Raw genomic sequence first — 19,113 nt, 5'->3', positions numbered from 1 at the left:
ACTGTCCCAGCACAGACCCCTGGGGAACCCCACTATCTACCCTTCTCCATTGAGAATACTGACCATTTAACCCTACTCTCTGTTTTCTATCTTTTAACCAGTTTTTAATCCACAATAGAACACTATCTCCTATCCCATGACTCTCCAATTTCCTCTGGAGTTTTTCATGAGGTACTTTGTGAAATGCCTTTTGAAAATCCAGATACACAATATCAACCAGCTCACCTTTAGTCATGTTTGTTCACCCCTTCAAAGAAATTCCTAGTGCATGCTGGTTTTCATAATCCTCATTTTCTACAGGGTTTGATAAAGCAACACCGAAGCAGATGATAAAGCTTTCCCATTGGCTTTCCCACCTTAAGCAGAGTTGTCAAGTTATCTGTTCCACGAGGGAGATTTTGAGCCAGTTCTTGATTGTTGACAACACCATCTTGATGCATTATGGAACCAGTTGCAGTGACTTCAATGGACAGAATGAGGGAGTACAAATGGCATATCCCTTTGGGATGCAAATTCAAAGCAAGACTAGCCACTACAATTGGGCAACATGGAGCTCTGTCTTAAATTCCTTCCTCCCAGTTACCCAAAGCAGATCAGTGGGGTGCTCGAAGCAGACCTTATTTCACCCAGGATATTCGATATTTGGAATGAATTAAAAAAAAAAAAAGAGAGAGAGAGATACTCCATGTTCTGCCAATATTGGTCTTCCAAAAGACACTCAAAAAGAAGACGGCAAAAGACCATGTAACTGCAAAGTGGACCAACGTGTTATAGGACCCCAAAGTTAGCCAGATGGGAAAAAAACATTCAAGATACGAGGATCAGCATTTCATTCCTCCTCTAATCTAGTATATATTATTCAAGGCAGAAATTATGAAGGATGCTACATTGCACAGACATGCAAAATGTTAATGGCAAGAATCAGTTCCCATAGAGATAAGATCAGAGGCTACAAAGCAAATCATAGTGACACCTCTAAGTGGGAGCATTTTTTTTGGATCAGAGGGCTACACATTTATAAATCATTAAATTCTACTGCCTATCATTTTTTGATCACCCATCCATCTTCCCCCCCCCCCCCTCCAAAAAAACTTCTCCCTCTCAGACTATTAGTGGAATGTGTTTTTATGATTCATTTACGTTTTCTACTATTGCCACATTTTGCTCACTCTGTCCTAAACTAAGGACAGGAGTTTCAGTTCCTTTAATTAGAACTTAGTCCAATATTTATGCGTGTTTGTTTTTATTGATTAGCCTTTATTTCTATACGCTGAATACATGCGCAATATATTTTCATACATACGGGTTCAGAACGGTTGATCTAAATACATCCCATGCATACTCTGTATCACTCCAGATCATGAAAGCCAGCTAAGTTGTATCAATTGCTAGTAAACGATTCATTTATTTTTTTTTTATTTTGGGAGCTGTAGTGCCTATGGAGCACCACAACCCCCAGCATGCAATTAAAGTAGCATCACCTCAGCTTCTTTAGATTCAACCTGAGCGAATTCGTGACCCATATAACTACATTCTACTGAGGAGTAAAACACAAACACACTAACTTCTCACCTGTGCTTCCTCTGTCCTGGTTACATATGGCCCAGCTTCTGACCTCACTTCCGGGAAAACTATTGACAACTTTCACCTTTCACTCCACCCTGCAACCAATCGGTAATGGGAAAGTGTTCCTAATTGCCGCTTATTCGCTCGCCGTGCTCCCCTCGACGACGATTTTGCTCGACACTCGGCCCTCTTTCTGACCTCACCAGCTGTTGATTGGCTTTGCCCTACTGACGTTTCCTCGCGCCCGCCCTGCCTCTGACGTATTAGTCTTTGATTGGTTCGTTTTTCTCACGTGGGGTAGGTAGTAACGGCATCGACCCTGAATCAGTCTGGGACTCGTCGTTAGGCCACAGCCGGTAGCGGCGGCGGGAAGAGGAGATGGAGGAGTACGCCAGGGAGCCTTGGTAATGGCTAATAGCCGGTTCATAGAGATAGAGGCGGCGGTAAAGCTGGTCCGGTTGTAGTCTTTATAGAAAGTGGCGGTGGTTGTCTCGCAGAGGTCCCTGGGGGGTCAGGGTCAGCAGTGGGAGACTGAATCATGCGCCACTGTGGGCATGGGTGACCCCTCTGGGCGGGGTTGGCAACCGTCAAGGGGTAAATGAATCCAAGAGCGCCCGAGTCTCTTACTACAAATATCACACAGTTTTAAGATTTGTGAAATAGAAAATAAATAAATAAAAGGAACTGTCAGCCTAACTTAGAGAACATAAGACTTTGTCACGCTGGGTCAGACCGATGGGCCATCTACTACTACTATTTAACATTTCTAAAGCGCTACTATGGTTACGCAGCGCTGTACAATTTAACATAAAGGACAGTCCTTGCTCAAAGAGCTTACAATCTAAAGACAGACATCTAGCCCAGTATCCTGCTTCCAACAGAGGCCATTCCAGGTCACAAATAACTAACAGAATCCCAAATAATAGCAACATTCATGCTACTGATCCCAGGGACAAGCAGTGGCTTTCACCATGCCCATCTCAATAGGGGGCTATGGTCTTTTCCTCCAGCAACTTGTCCAAACATTTTTTTGTAATCCAGATACAATAACAACGTCCTCTGGCAAAGAGTTCCAGAGCTTAACTATTTGAGTGAAAAAATATTTTCTCCTATTGGTTTTAAAAGTATTACCATGTAAACTCATTGATTGTCTCCTAGTGTTTGTACTTTTTGATTAGAGTAAAAAATCGATCATTTTTACCCTGTCTACATCACTCAGCATTTTGTAGCGCAAGGGTTGTAACTGGGTCTATACCTGGCAGGGTTTAGCACACTGCATGAAGGGACTTGTTCTGATTTCTTAATTGTGTTCCGTAAGGTAAATATAAATAGTAATGGTTGCATGCAGTGATGTCAACCCTATTGAGTGGATTTGGAAAATATTACTATGAGCTGATACTTCCTACTACTTTCATATGGGAGAGGTCAGGAGGACTATAAACCCCATAATGTACAACAGCACAGCCTGGGTTACCTTTTTGTCTACCAATCTTTTTCATCCTGTGGGTGCTTTGGTCTGCCTCTTCAAGTAGGGATCTTCAAAAATGTTAGCCCAGCTTCCTTTCTCCAGCAAGACACTCTAATATAGCCTATAATACTACAAAAATGGGAGATGTCGGTGTGCTGTTTATCATCCTGAGCGCTGTAACACCTGTTTGACATGGCCATGAGGTGCCAGGATCTAACTAGTGCATCCTCTACTGTGTGTGTGTGTGTGGGGGGGGGGCAGTTTTAGAAGCAATGGAAAAATAGCGTAATAGTAAAAGGTGTGTACCTTAATTGTAATAATGGCCATGAGGTTCCAGGATCTAAGTAGTGCATCCTCAACTAGGTGGGGGTGGGGGGGCAGTGTTAGAAGCAATGGAAAAATAGCGTGATAATAAAAGGTGTGTACCTTAATTCTAAATAACTGCTAAGGGCAGCAGGAATACAGATCCCAGCATGTATTATAAAACACCATGAACGAAAAAGGCTGACTTTTTTTTTTTTAGTGATTTGTGTTAAGGCTGCGGTGCAGATAGACATGCATAAATCCTTAAGGACTGTATTTTATATTTTCTCTTGTAGCCCATGGCGGATAGTGGATGACTGTGGGGGGGCTTTTACAATGGGGATCATTGGAGGGAGCGTCTTCCAAGCTGTGAAGGGCTTCAGAAATGCACCTGTTGTAAGTATATTACTGTTTATCATTTAATGTGTTTTACTCTAATTTGAGTGCTATCTTATGGTAGGAGTAAGCTCTGAATCTTATTGGCGTAGGAGTAAGCTCTGAAACTTGTCTTGTTGGACACATTGGATGGACCGTGCAGGTCTTTATCTGCCGTCATTTACTGATACTATGAATGAGAGTCTCTGTCCAGTCCTGTCTGACAGCACGCCTGCAATTCCAGAAGTTCATTGACAGAGCTGTCTACCTAGTGGAAGGGGTCTCTGTACAGGTTTGAAGGATTCGCAGAATTGCTTGTGAGGGTCCCAGTACTGGAATAGCAAGGGATTTTTCAGAATAGGAGAGCATTGTTTGCTGGGATCTCAGAGCTGGAATAGTTGAGGTTATTCATCTATCTCACACTCTTGTTTCCAGGGGGTTCGTCATCGGTTCCGTGGTAGTATGAACGCAGTCCGAATACGAGCACCACAAATTGGCGGTGAGTGATTTAGAATTCCCCCCTCCTCTATACACCTGATGCCTTGTTGTTTCAGCACTATTCCTGCCAATGTAAAATACGACAATATCTCTACAGCATAATTCAGGGGTTGATGCAGAAAGCCACTCATGTCTTCTACCACAAGCATAAGAACATAATATCCATCCTGGGTCAGACCAATGGTCTATCTAGCCCATTTTCCTGTTTCCAACATTGCCAATCCAGGTCACAAGTACCTGGCAGAAACTCAAATAGTAGCAACATTCCATGCTACCAAACCCAGGGCAAGCAGTGGCCTCCCCTATGTCTGTCTCAATAGCAGACTATGGACTTTTCCTCTAGGAACTTGTCCAAACCTTTTTTTAAACCCAAAAACCCTAACCACTGTTACCACATCATCTGGAAGTGAGTTCCAGAATTTAACTATTCTTTGAGAAAATATTTCCTCCAATTTGTTTTAAAAGTACTTCCATGTAATTTCATTGAGTGTCCCCTGGTCTTTATAAAGAGTGAAACATTGATTCACTTTTACCCATTCTACACCACTCAGGATTTTATAGAACTCAATCATATCCCTCCTCAGCAGTCTCTTTTGCAAGCCGAAGAGCCCTAACCTCTGTAGCCTTTCCTTGTATGGGAGGAGTTCCATCCCCTTTGTCATTTTGTTTGCTCTTCTTTGAACCTTTTCTAATTCCGTTATATCTTTTTTGAGATACGACGACCAGAATTGAACGCAGTACTCAAGGTGAGGTCGCACCATGGAGCGATACAGAGGCATTATAATATTCTTGGTCTTATTTTGCATCCCTTTCCTAATAATTCTTAGCATCCTGTTTGCTGTTTTGGCTGTTGCCACCACACACTGGACAGAAGATTTCAGTGTATTGTCTACAATGACACCTAGATCTGAGTGCTGACTCCTAAGGTGGAACCTAGCATCAGGTAACTGATTCGGATTATTCTTCCCAGTGAGCATCACTTTGCATTTGTCCACATTAAATTTCTGCCAATTGGATGTCCAGTCTTCCAGTTTCCTAAGATCTTCCTGCAGTTTTTCACAATCTGCATGTGTTTTGACAACTTTTAATAGTTTTGCGCCATCTGCAAATTAAATTACCTCACTTGTTCCAATTTCCAGATCATTGCTCAATATGTTAAATAGCACCAGTCCCAGTACAGATCCCTGAGGCACTCCACTATTCACCCTCCTCCATTGAGAAAAATGGCCATTTAACCCTAACCTCTGTTTTCTGTCCAATAACCAATTCCTAAACCACAGAAGGACATTGCATCCAATCCTATGACTTTTTAAAATTTTCTCAGGAGTCTCTCATGAGAAACTTTTGTCAAAAGCTTTCTGAAAATCTAGATATACTACATCAACCGGCTTACCATTATCCACATGTTTATTCACGCCTTCAAAGAAATGAAGCAGATTGGTGAGGTAAGACTTCCCTTGGCTGAACCCATGCTGACTCTGTCCCATTATAAACCATGTGTTCACCCCGCACTGAAGTCAAACTTACCAGTCTGTAATTTCCCGGTTCACCGCTGAAACCCTTTTTAAAAATCAGCGTTACATTGGCCACCCTCCAATCTTCAGGTACTATGGACGATTTTAACTACAGCTTACAGATCACTAACAGCAGATCAGCAGTTTCATGTTTTGAGTTCTTTCAGTGCTCTGGGGTATATACTATCCGGTCCAAGTGATGTAACACTCTTTAATTTGTGAATTTGGCTCGTTATGTCTTTCAGGCTCACCAAGATTTCTTTCAGTTATTCTGCATTGTTACCCTTGAAAACCATTTGCGGTACAGGTAGATCTCTTACATCTTCTGAAAAAACGAAAGCAAAGAATTCATCCAATCTCTCTTCTATGACCTTGTCCAACCTGAGTGCCCATTTTGCTCCTTCATGATCAAACGGTCCAACGGATTCCCTCACAGGCTTTCTGCTTCTGATGTACCTGAAAAAGGTGTTATGAGTTTTTGAGTTTTTGTCTCTCTGTCATTTTTCTTCATGTTCTTTTAGCCTTAATCAGTGCTTTGCATCTAGCTTGACAGTGTTTATATTGCTTCTTATTTTCTTCTTTCGGATCATTTTTCCATTCTTTGAAGGATGCTCTTTTCAGTCTATTAATCTTTCACTTCACCTTTTAACCGTGCTGGCTGTCATTTGCTCTTCTTTTCACCTTTGTTAATAAGTGGAGTCTGGTCTTCCACAATGGTATTTTTAAACAACGTCCATACCTGATTTAAAGTCCTAACCTTTGCAGCTGACCCTTTTAGCTTCTTTTGAACCACTTTCCTCATTTTGTCATTGTTGCACTTTAGAAAATTAAAAGCTGCTACAGTAGATTTCCTTAGTGACTTCACTCCAGATATCTGCTGAAATTTCATGTTATGATCACTGTTTCCCAGCGGATTCAACACCATTACCTCTTGTATCATGCCCTGCATTTCACTAAGGACTAAATCCAAAATAGCTCCCCCTCTTGTTGGTTCTTGGACCAGTTGCTCCAAGAAGCAGTCATTTATTACATCTAAGAATTTTACCTCCCTAACGCTCCCTGATATAACATTTAACCAGTCAATTTTGGGGTAATTGAAATCACCCATTATTATAAAGTTGCCCAATTTGCCAGCTTTCCTAATTTCTGTAAACATTTCTTCATCTGTCTGTTCATTCTGTCCTGGCAGACGGTAGTACAGCCCTACCAGTACTCTTTCCCTTCACACATGGAATTTCTATTCACAAGGATTTCATGCTTCTGTTTGTTTCATGTAGAATATTTATTTTTTGACAAAATTCCCTCTTTAACATATAGCGCAACCCCCCTCCGATTTGATCCACTCTTATCATTGCGATATAATTTGTACCCTGATAATACCATGACATGCAGAAAGCTAACTATATGCAAATGTTGTGTGTGCAAAACTTGCATGCTAATCTGGGGAAGCCTGCCAGACACGTGCATACAAAGGTTTAGTGGTAACCACAGCTTCTTGTGCACTTGAGGAACAAAAAAGTGTCATGTGTTGTCTCCTGTTCTTCCTCATATAAAATTTTTTGAGGCTGATATTTATGCGCAGAAGAACAGGCGCTGATGTGTGCTGTTACTTTTGTTTTTGTTCGACATGTGCACAAGCTCTGTTACCTCCCATCAGTCTTTTAAACTTGCAAACACAATCTTCTGGTTGCAGAAGAAGACAAAACTGGCAGTTAAATTATCTTGGCTAACCCTTTTACGCTGCCACGGACCTTGCGGTAAGTTTCTCATATTCATGTTGCAGACACCACCATCCTCCACATTGCTGTGGAATACTTAATAGCCTCATTACCATATGTTTTTATTGCAGTATGCACCCATGCTCAAACCCCGTCTAGGTTGCTCAGCCATTAATGTTCATGTGCAACCCTCAGTAGCCCCACAGTTAGGCTCATGGTAGCTTTCTGCATTGCAAACAGGAAAAGTAGGGTTGAAGGATGAGTCTTCCAACGCTAGATACTTATACGCTGATTTGTTCTCAGAAGCAGTGTTTATTGAACAAACAGCTAGGATCCGACATGGAACTGTGTTTTGGGCACAACAGTCTGCCTCAGGGGTCTGAAAATGATACAATAAAATATTACAACCGTAAAAAAAAAGCATAAATATATATAACAATAATAAACTAAAAAAAAAAAAAAAAAATAGAAAACATAATGATAATATAAAAATGTGAAATGCCACATCAAATATAAATTAAATAACATTCTGAAGGTGACGGATAAAAAAAGGCTGCTACTGTCCTTATAAACCAGCACCATTTTTAGATATGCTGTTTTTTATGGTTTAATTCACCATGGTGTTTTTTTCCCTCTTATTCCATGAGGTACTTTTTGTCAAGTTTTTTTTTTTGGTCACAGTTTCACTGTGTTCATTATTGTCCTTTTTTAAACAGCAACATGATTTTAATTTCTAATCTCAGAAGAGTTCTTTTCTCATCCCACATTAATAAGTTAGCATACTAGCATTGAATTTTTATTAATGTGTGCACGTACAGTTTATATAATTTTCTAATTTGTGTACGCATATATAATTTGTAGCCTTTAAATGTATTTATTGTTTTATTTATTGCACACCTATTTGCAGACTCAATGTGGCTTACAAAGATCTGTTATGGTAACAGAGAAGAAATACAATTGGTGTTGCAAAGGGATAAAGAAGACAAGAAGATCAGGTTATGCAGCTCTACAAAGAGACATTTTAAGTAAAGGAGTGTGAGGGTTGTGTTCTAGACATGGGTTCTCATAGTAGGCTTTGTCAAAGAGAGAGGTTTTCAAAGCTTTGCGGAAGCTATTTAGTTTGTTGATCGCTTTCAAGTGAGTTGGTAGTGCATTCCACATCTTCGTGCTTATGTAGGAGAAGCTGGATGCATGTGTTAGTTTGTATTTGACCCCTTTACAGTTGGGGAAGTGTAGGTTGAGAAAGGTGCGGGAGGATCGTTTAGCATTTCTGGGTGGAAGGTCCACGAGATCTAGCATGTAGGTCGGGGCATCTCCGTGAATGATTTTATGAATGCTCGTGCATATCTTGAACGTGGTGCGTTCTTTCAGTGGAAGCCAGTGTAGGTTCTTTCTTAAGGGTTTTGCACTTTCATATTTTGTTTTTCCGAATATGAGTCTGGCTGCAGTATTCTGGGCCGTTTGGAGCTTCTTGATGGTCTGTTCTTTACAGCCAGCGTAGAGTGAGTTACAATAGTCCAGGTGGCTTAGTACCAGGACTTGTACCAGGTTTCGAAAGATGGCCCTTGGGAAGAAAGGTTTTACTCTTTTGAGTTTCCACATGGAGTAGAACATCTTCTTCGTTGTATTCTTCACGTGGTTTTCGAGTGTGAGATTTCGATCAATGATGACTCCCAGAATTTTCAGATTGTTTGAGATGGGGAGGGAAAAGTTAGGAGTGGTTATAGTGGTGAATTTATTTGTATTGTGTTGTGATGTGAGTATAAGACATTGTGTTTTTTCTGCATTGAGTTTTAACTGGAATGCATCCGCCCAGGAGTGCATGATTTGGAAGCTTTGGTTGATTTCGTTAGTAATTTCCTTTAGGTCTTGTTTGAATGGGATGTAGATTGTGACGTCATCTGCATATATGTATGGGTTAAGGTTTTGATTGTCTAATAGCTTGGCTAGTGGTATCATCATTAGGTTGAAGAGGGTTGGTGAGAGGGGGGTTCCTTGGGGGATTCTGCATTCAGGTATCCATGGGTCTGATATCGCCGTGTTAGTTGTTACTTGGTATGATCTAGTTGTTAGGAATCCTCTGAACCAATTAAGAACATTATCTCCGACTCCAAAGTATTCCAGGATATGTAGTAGTTTTCCTTGGTTAACCATGTCAAAGGCGCTGGACATATCAAATTGTAGGAGAATTATGTTATTGCCAGTTGCAATTGTTTGTTTAAATGTATTCATTAGGGTAACTAGTACTGTTTCTGTGCTATAGTTTGATCGAAATCCTGATTGAGATTCGTGGAGGATTGAGTATTTGTTTAGGTGGTTAGTGAGTTGTTTCGTCACTGCACCTTCCATAAGTTTGGTTATTAGCGGGATAGATGCTACTGGGCGATAGTTGGTTAGGTACTTTGTGCTTTTTTTCGTATCTTTAGGTAGTGGAGTAAGTAAAATATTTCCTTTATCCTTTGGGAAAAGACCGTTTTGTAGCATGTAATTCAAGTGGCTCGTGAGGTCTGTTATAAATTGTTGAGGGGCGTTTCTTATCAGGCTACTAGGACAGATGTCTAGTTTGCAATGCGATTTGGCGTATCTTTTGAGTAATTGGGAGATATTTTCGGTCGATAGTGCGTCAAAGTTGGTCCATGATCAGTCTGCTGGATATTCTCCATGTATTGGATCTAAACACTCGAGAAGGTTTGCGTAATCAGTTGTATTGCTGGGTATAGAAGTTCGTAGTTTTATGATTTTCTCTTTGAAGTAGTTGGCCAGGCTTCTTGCTGATGTGGTGTCTATGTTGTTAGAGGTAACCGGCGTGGTATTTAGTAGATTGTTTACGAGTTGGAAGAGTTTATGTGTGTCCTTGTATCCTGGGTCGATTTTGGTTTTATAATATGATCTTTTGGTCTTTCTGATAAGATATTTGTATTTTCTTTGTTGTTGCTTCCAGGTTCTGAATGTAGGGTCATCTTTTTTCTTGTTCCATGCCCGTTCAAGTCTTCTGACTTGTGTCTTTAGTTCTTTTAGTTCTTCGGTGAACCATGGTATTGATTTTTTTCTGTGTGAGGTTCTGGTTTGGAGTGGTGCTATGTTGCTAGTATGATTTTGCATCTGTTGTTCTAATCATGGAGAAATTGGGTTGAGTCTATTGATGTTGTCCATTCATTATCATAGATTAGTTGCCAGAATAACAATGGGTCTATTCTGCCTCTCATGGTGTAAGTTGTTTGTTCTTGTTTATGTTGTGAATGTTTTGTTCACCAGAGAAGAGAGAGGTTCGCTTTGTAGTGATCAGACCAAGGTATGCTTGTCCATTTTGTATCTTTTAATGGGGGATTTCAATTACCCGCATATAGACTGGGTTAATGTAACATCTGTACACGCAAGGGACATAAGATTTCTTGATGAAATCAAGGACAGCTTCATGGAACAGCTAGTTCAGGAGCCGACAAGAGAAGGAAAAATACTAGACTTAGTCCTTAGTAGTGCTCATGATCTAGTGCAGGGGGTAACGGTACGAGGGCCGCTTGACAACAGTGATCATAATATGATCGGTTTTGATATTGGCATTGAAGGAAGTGAAACTAGGAAATCAAGTACGCTAGCGTTTAACTATAGAAAAGGTGATTACGACAAAATGAGAAAAATGGTGAAAAAAAGACTGAAAGGAGCAGCTCGCAGAGTAAAAAACTTGCGTCAGGCGTGGATGCTGTTTAAAAACACCATCCTGGAGGTTCAGGACAAATATATTCCACGTATTAGAAAAAAGGGAAAAAAGACTAAACGTCAGCCGGCGTGGCTAAACAGTAAGATAAAGGAAGTCATTAGAGCCAAAAAACAATCCTTCAGAAAGTGGAGAAGAGAACCAACTGAAAGTAACAGGATAGATCATAAGGAATGCCAAGCCAAATGCAAAGCGGAGATAAGGAGGGCAAAAAAGGACTTTGAGAAGAAATTAGCGTTGGAAGCAAAATACATAGTAAAAATTTTTTTAGATACATTAAAAGCAGGAAACCGGCCAAAGAGTCGGTTGGGCCACTGGACGAAAATGGTGTTAAAGGGGCGATCAGGGAGGACAAAGCCGTAGCGGAGAAATTAAATGAATTCTTTGCTTCGGTCTTCACCGAGGAGGATTTGGGGGGGACACCGGTGCCGGAAAGAATATTTGAAGCGGGGGAGTCGGAGAAACTAAACGAATTCTCTGTAACCTTGGAGGATGTAATGGGTCAGTTCAGCAAGCTGAAGAGTAGTAAATCACCGGGACCTGATGGTATTCATCCCAGAGTATTAATAGAACTAAAAAATGAACTTGCGGAGCTACTGTTAGAAATATGCAATCTGTCCCTAAAATCGAGTGTAGTACCGGAAGACTGGAGGGTAGCCAATGTTACTCCGATTTTTAAGAAGGGTTCCAGAGGAGATCCGGGAAATTATAGACCGGTGAGTCTGACGTCGGTGCCGGGCAAGATGGTGGAGGCTATTATTAAGAATAAAATTGCAGAGCATATACAAAAACATGGACTGATGAGACAAAGTCAGCACGGATTTAGTGAAGGGAAGTCTTGCCTCACCAATCTAATGCATTTTTTTGAGGGGGTAAGCAAACATGTGGACAATGGGGAGCCGGTTGATATTGTATATCTGGATTTTCAGAAGGCGTTTGACAAAGTGCCGCACGAAAGACTCCTGAAGAAATTGCAGAGTCATGGAATCGGAGGTAGGGTATTATTATGGATTAAGAACTGGTTGAAAGATAGGAAGCAGAGAGTAGGATTGCGTGGCCAGTATTCTCAGTGGAGGAGGGTAGTTAGTGGGGTCCCGCAGGGGTCTGTGCTGGGTCCGTTGCTTTTTAATGTATTTATAAATGACCTAGAGATGGGAATAACTAGTGAGGTAATTAAATTCGCCGATGACACAAAATTATTCAGGGTCGTCAAGTCGCAGGAGGAATGTGAACGATTACAGGAGGACCTTGCGAGACTGGGAGAATGGGCGTGCAAGTGGCAGATGAAGTTCAATGTTGACAAGTGCAAAGTGATGCATGTGGGTAAGAGGAACCCGAATTATAGCTACGTCTTGCAAGGTTCCGCGTTAGGAGTTACGGATCAAGAAAGGGATCTGGGTGTCGTCGTCGATGATACGCTGAAACCTTCTGCTCAGTGTGCTGCTGCGGCTAGGAAAGCGAATAGAATGTTGGGTGTTATTAGGAAGGGTATGGAGTCCAGGTGTGCGGATGTTATAATGCCGTTGTATCGCTCCATGGTGCGACCGCACCTGGAGTATTGTGTTCAGTACTGGTCTCCGTATCTCAAAAAAGATATAGTAGAATTGGAAAAGGTACAGCGAAGGGCGACGAAAATGATAGTGGGGATGGGACGACTTTCCTATGAAGAGAGGCTGAGAAGGCTAGGGCTTTTCAGCTTGGAGAAGAGACGGCTGAGGGGAGATATGATAGAAGTGTATAAAATAATGAGTGGAATGGATCGGGTGGATGTGAAGCGACTGTTCACGCTATCCAAAAATACTAGGACTAGAGGGCATGAGTTGAAGCTACAGTGTGGTAAATTTAAAACGAATCGGAGAAAATTTTTCTTCACCCAACGTGTAATTAGACTCTGGAATTCGTTGCCGGAGAACGTGGTACGGGCGGTTAGCTTGACGGAGTTTAAAAAGGGGTTAGATAGATTCCTAAAGGACAAGTCCATAGACCGCTATTAAATGGACTTGGAAAAATTCCGCATTTTTAGGTATAACTTGTCTGGAATGTTTTTACGTTTGGGGAGCGTGCCAGGTGCCCTTGACCTGGATTGGCCACTGTCGGTGACAGGATGCTGGGCTAGATGGACCTTTGGTCTTTCCCAGTATGGCACTACTTATGTACTTATATTTAGTTCGTGTGAGAATTTGTATGAGATTGTCTAGTGTGTGTCCTTTAATGTGGGTGGGGTTTGTGTTTGGCCAATGGAGTTCCCATAGTTGAAGGAAGTCTTTGCATTCACACACGTTTGCTAGGTTAGCATCTTCGAGGTGGAGGTTGATGTCACCTGCGATGAGGAGGTTTTGGGAGGAAACACAAGTGTTCGATATGAAATCCATGAGGTGTGTTTGGCATTATTGCCAGTTGCCTGGTGGTCTGTAGAACAGTATAAGGTTTAGGTGGTCTTGTAGGATTGGGTGGTTAATTCTGACTGAGGCAATTTCAAGTAAGGGAAGTATGGATTCCGCTGTTGTTGTGACTGTGAATTGGGATCTGTAGATTATAGCTATGCCTCCTCCTCTTTTTCCGTTCCTTGTCCAGTGGGAGATTTTGTATCCTGGTGGGCATAGCTCTAGGATTATGGGATCTTTGAGATCATGAATCCAGGTTTCGCTTATAAGTAGAACATCAAGATTATCTGTTGTGATCCAGTCGGTTATTGTTGTGGTTTGTTAACTGCAGATCTGGTGTTTACATAACCTATTTGTATTGTTTGGTAAGGCTCAGCTGGGTTTGGTAGTGTGTTAATTTTTATTAATTGTCTGTCATCTTGGTCTTTGAGTCTGTTGTGTCCCTTCTTTCCTTTCTGTTGGTTGTTTCCATAGGTTATGGATTGTTCATTCCATTTTTTAGCCTTTTGGTTAGGTGCATTGTATTTGTGCTGTGCGTATGGTTTGTGTGCTGTGGGTATATTATTGTTTGCAAGGGGGGTTGTCAGTGCATGGTGAATTAGGTATAGACAGTAGATGATTAGGAGTAGCTTGTTAGTATTCATGTTGATGTTAGTGTATTTGGTGTTGCGCTACGTAGAACAGAGGTAGTTGATTGAATTAGCAGTCAATTTTGTAATTTGGTGCGTGTATGTATAGTCCGTAGAATTATTTGATGTGATTCAGAGTGGATCTGGGATGTTGATGGGTATTTCAGTGTATTGCTATGTGGTGCATAGAGGGCAATTAAAAACAATTAAGTTTTAAAATATTAAACAGGTCATAATGCAGTATAGCAGTATTTGCAATGTCCACTTTGTATTAAAGTCCTGCTGTAGTTGTGTCTTGTTATAGGATAGTTTGCTATCAGTAATATGGCTTGTTTTCAGATGTAAGAGCCTTTAGAGTAAACAGCTGAGACAGTGATTCTTAGTGCAGTTAGTTAAAATCTTAGCAGATGTATGTATGCTATCATATACATCCAAGATTGAGTTATTATCAGGACAGTGATGATACTATCAAATGCAATTCCTGCCAAATTTCCTACCCAATATTTAGTAGCAAGTAACGTGAAATGTTTTATATGGTCTGTTTTTAGGTATAAGGTATGATATTAATATAATAAGTCACCCTTTTTTATCTGTTGCTTTCAGCATGTTTTTACTTTTTATATTTTGTTTGATGTGACATTCTCATTTTTATATTATGTTTCTTATATTTTTGGTTTTGAGTTTTATTATTAGTTTTATAATTGTAATATGTTTTTTATATATTTTACAGTTGTAATATTGTATCATTTTTAGATCCCTGAGGCAGGCTGTTCTGCCAAAACATGGTCCCGTGTCAGGTCCTAGTTCAGTAAACACTGCTTTTGAGAACAAATCAGTGTACGAGTGTCTAGTGTTGGGACTCATCCTTCAACTCTACCTTTCCTGTTTTGCTGTGTAAATTTCGTAGTGGTTATCTTTCTGAGCTTTCTGCATTGGCCTCAGTGCATTGTCTTAAAAGATGTTTCTGAGAAACCTAGTGTTGCAGCTAAGTAAAGTTCAAAATCCCTTCCTTCAGAACTTATTTCCATTCTTTTGTATTACATTGTATGTTTGTAGAAATTGGGGAAACATCTGTTTTATTTATATGTATTCAGTGGGGGGGGGGGCATCAGATTTCGTAGAACTGCTTAAATGAGACGGGGTTCGAAGGAACAGCCTTGGGGTGGTTTAACTCGGTTCTTAGTGGAAGGCATTAGGTGGTGATTCTGAGAATTTACTAAACCCTGGAGTAGACCAGGTGCAGTCCACAGAGCTCATTTTTCTACCGTGTTTGTGGCTGAATCCAGCCTATGGAAGAAGTTTTAGCAAAGTTGGAAAAGTTACTAGGTTCTACCAGCTAAAGAAGGTGATGGAAGTACAGCATGGTAACAAACTCCATTGTCCCATCTCATCCCATTCCCCCTGATCTCTGGTTTGAAATATCTTATGTCCTTTCGATAGAGAAGTTTGGGGCACCCCTATGTTAGGGGGTGCTATTAGAGGACTTGGCATGCAGTTGGTCTTGCACACTACTGTTTGACTTGTAGCCTGTTATTCCTCCATACAGGGACTCCAGCATTGGTGAGAGAGGCAGGGGCTCTGGAACCTTGTCTCTCTCTTCCTAACCTCTCACTTCTCCCTGACAGGCAGCTTTGCAGTGTGGGGAGGCCTCTTTTCCACCATAGACTGTGGCCTAGTCAAACTTCGTGGGAAGGAGGATCCCTGGAACTCCATCACCAGTGGAGCGCTCACTGGAGCAGTCCTGGCCTCCAGGAGTAAGTATCAGCCAGGAAGTACATTTTGCAGGCAAGTAGGGAAATGGGTCTTGATATACCGCCTTTCTGTGGATTTTGCAACTACATTCAAAGCGGTTTATATAGTATATATAGGTACTTATTTGTACCTGGGGCAGTGGAGGGTTGAATGACTTGCCCAGAGTCACAAGGAACGGCAGTGGGAATTGAACCCCGTTCCCCAGGATCAAAGTCCACTGCAATAACCATTAGGCTACTCCTCCACTATTAAAAGGTATGTCTGTTTTTCCCTTTTGTTTTATCCTGGCAGTGTTCTCCTGGTCCACTGGCCCTTCAGTTCAATCAGAACTAACATTTTCTGGGTTATGGCCCAATGAGCCTTCATTCACAATTACCCAGCCACTCTTTCACCTTTCCAAAATTCCTTCCAGAACCTGGTTAACACAAAATCCAAGTCTTGCCACTAGGTGTCACTTCTGTTCGGAACATCCTCATCCCTGGCCTGCCCTGGGAACAGAAGACCTGAGCTGAGAACTGAATACAGCACTATTGGGCTGACCTCAAGGGTTTATTCAGCTACTTTCTTAGAAGTTACTGCTCCCAATTAAATCCATGCATGGACCAATGAGTTTTTATTGTGTACACTTTGACCAGTGCTGCCCCAGTTTAAAGGAACTCTTGCACTTAACTACCTTGAAAAGGTAGAAAGTAGAAAGCTTGCACTGTGTGTGTAGTGCCTATGGTATATTGGTTTTTTTTTTTTATTTTAATTATTATTTCCACCTATTAACTTGGTGCATAATTCCTTTACTGTATCCCAAAGAGTCTGGTGGTGCTGCCTTTGTCATACTATGCTTGGGGGTTAATCAGCTAGCTCCAGCTTTATGAGACAGGCCAATCCCATCCTCAATTTGACCCCATTATATGTATGGACTTGGCTCTGATGGTACTGGGAATATGGACTTACTGAGATGCTCTGCCCAAGAAGCCCCTTGTTACTAACATTGCTTTCTCTCCTTCTTCCCCTCAGGTGGGCCCCTTGCCATGGTGGGCTCAGCAATGATGGGAGGGATTCTCCTGGCTCTAATCGAAGGTGTGGGCATTCTCCTGACCAGATACACAGCCCAGCAGTTTCAGAATCGTGAGTGATAGGGATGGTGGGGGGTGGGGACAGAGTGGAGGTTAAGGGGATCCTGATAACAAGGTTTACAGCAGGAACAGAGAGAAGAGGGGAAATGGAAGCAAGGAAAAGAGATAGTAAAAGAGTACACTGGAAAGTGAGGAAGAAAAGGGGGCAGGGAATTAATGAGTTAAGAGCTTAGTACAGTACTTACCCAAGCCTCCTGGGTCTGTGACTTCATTTTCATAGCTACAGTATGTGACCCTGAGCCCTACCTTAGATCTATGCCACTGCTCCTGGCTTTCCTACAACACTGCTGTCAAAACTAGTTTATAGTGCAAACTCAATAGGGGGTGTAGGCCAATTGAGTGAGAGCAACCAGGCAAAAAAAAAAAAAAAAAAAACTCCAAAAACCTCAGAAGCAGATTTTGCAACTCCATTTGGGGTTGTGATTTACAGTTTGTCTTTAGAAACATGCAGCTTGATATTTTCAGGGGATGGTACAGATGTGATAAGCTGTCTTCTCATGATAGAATGCAGCTCTGAACCTTTCACTAAAACTACACAGTTTCTCTGATCTTGCCCTTCTCTTTCTCTCTCTCTCTTCCTTTGTAGCAAGCCCCTTCGAGGACCCCAGTCAGTTTCCCCCGCAGGATGGCACCCCACCACCTGGCTATGGCAGTTACAGACAATATCAGTGAGGTGGCATTTGTACAATTTGAAGAATTGGAGGACTCAGGGGAGCTGAGAACTTTGGGATTCTGCTCTCCACGTTGCTTTTATAAATCCTCAGCCCTTGCAGCTTTCACCCCTGTAAAGGAGGAGAAATACTCTACCTTCAGAAACTGAATTTTCAGAGCATTTTCTTGTAATACATGAGAGAAGCTTTTTACAACTAGGTTTTGGGGCAATGGAAATAGGTGGGGGGGGGGGGGGGGTTGTGTGAGATAGAGATGTGAAGAATTAAAGTTAAGGGCATGTGTGGCCCACAATTAAAAAAATGAGTATTTTATAAAGTATAATCACAGAGCTGTGTGCATATGGAAAATACCTCAGTACTGGGACAGCAGTCTGTGGTAATCTCGGCTTCCATCAGCTTCAACCAGATGGTGAAACACGCGTATGGAATATGTGCAATAATAACGTCATTGAACAATCCTGGCTGTTAATTTACCTTTTTTCTGCTATGCAGAGCCGAAGACTAATGTGCTTGCTCAGAAGGAAGGTGCAGAAATGTTTTTCTCATTGAAAGTGGTGATAACTTAAAAACAGATTTTCCAGGAGAGGTGATAACCAAATTGGTGATGGAACTTGATCTCGCAGGGAGCACACATGAGGGGAACCTCAGTGACAGGGAGAGGAGGAAACCAGATACTGAGTAAGAACGTAAGTGCTATGCAGTACCCTCTCTCCCAAGAGTGGTCAATACAGATCACTTGAAACAAGTAGGCAGATGCCAATAGGGAGATTTTCCTTCTTGCCTGTGTGAATGTGAACCAGTGAGACCCACCGGGGGTTATCGGAGCTTGTAGGCAGCAGCTTTCTTCCAGGAGATTACCCTCCAGTCCCAGGAACTCCAAGCATAGACTGACAACTAGGAGAGCCATTTAATACCATTCGTAACCCAGAAATGGCAACCGCCATTATGGCAAATGCAAGCCACGTTGAGCCTGCAAATCGGTGGGAAAATGTGGGATACAAATGCTATAATAATAATAAATTAACAAGGACTTCTCAATAAGTCTAGCATGTTTAGGTTCCTAAGTCAGTGCAGATGTAGTTAAATATCCTCTGAGATAGGAACTTTGCAAGAACATGTAAATAAAAGAAATCATGATTGCCAGCTTTTTATGCTTACTCAAACTATACAAACAAGAGAAGGTAGCACTGAGATGTTCCCCGTTTTGTATTTAGTTACTGGTAAGGACAAGCATGATATAAATTTTTAGTAAAATAGGATAAGGGAGTCTACACTGGTGGTCTACACTGATACAGAATCTGGCATAAAAAAAGCAGATTGTTCTGTTCCTGAATGCGAGGACTATATGGTCTGAAAAATTACAATCAAGAACGACACATTTCTCAAATTA

At 41.5% G+C, this 19,113-nt stretch overlaps 2 protein-coding genes across 2 annotated transcripts in view; one reads left to right on the top strand and one right to left on the bottom strand.

Moving 5' to 3' along the window:
* The window catches only part of PQBP1 (polyglutamine binding protein 1), a 38,516-nt gene extending 36,909 nt beyond the window's left edge, over nt 1–1,607 (bottom strand). The window contains exon 1 of the mRNA XM_030193934.1: nt 1,573–1,607. The gene's annotated coding sequence lies outside the window, so the exon portion shown is untranslated. The remainder of the gene's footprint in view (nt 1–1,572) is intronic.
* A 264-nt stretch (nt 1,608–1,871) lies between these two features.
* Nucleotides 1,872–18,181, top strand: LOC115463441 (mitochondrial import inner membrane translocase subunit Tim17-B). Its single transcript, XM_030193935.1, has 6 exons — nt 1,872–1,970; nt 3,634–3,733; nt 4,148–4,211; nt 15,796–15,924; nt 16,934–17,044; nt 17,639–18,181. The coding sequence occupies exons 1-6, from the start codon at nt 1,945–1,947 to the stop codon at nt 17,722–17,724; spliced, it is 516 nt and encodes a 171-aa protein (XP_030049795.1). The 5' UTR covers nt 1,872–1,944; the 3' UTR covers nt 17,725–18,181.
* Nucleotides 18,182–19,113: the final 932 nt, after the last annotated feature.

This window comes from Microcaecilia unicolor, chromosome 2 (genome assembly GCF_901765095.1).
Source record: "Microcaecilia unicolor chromosome 2, aMicUni1.1, whole genome shotgun sequence".
NCBI lineage: Eukaryota > Metazoa > Chordata > Amphibia > Gymnophiona > Siphonopidae > Microcaecilia > Microcaecilia unicolor.
This window is presented reverse-complemented; position numbering and strand designations above follow the sequence as displayed.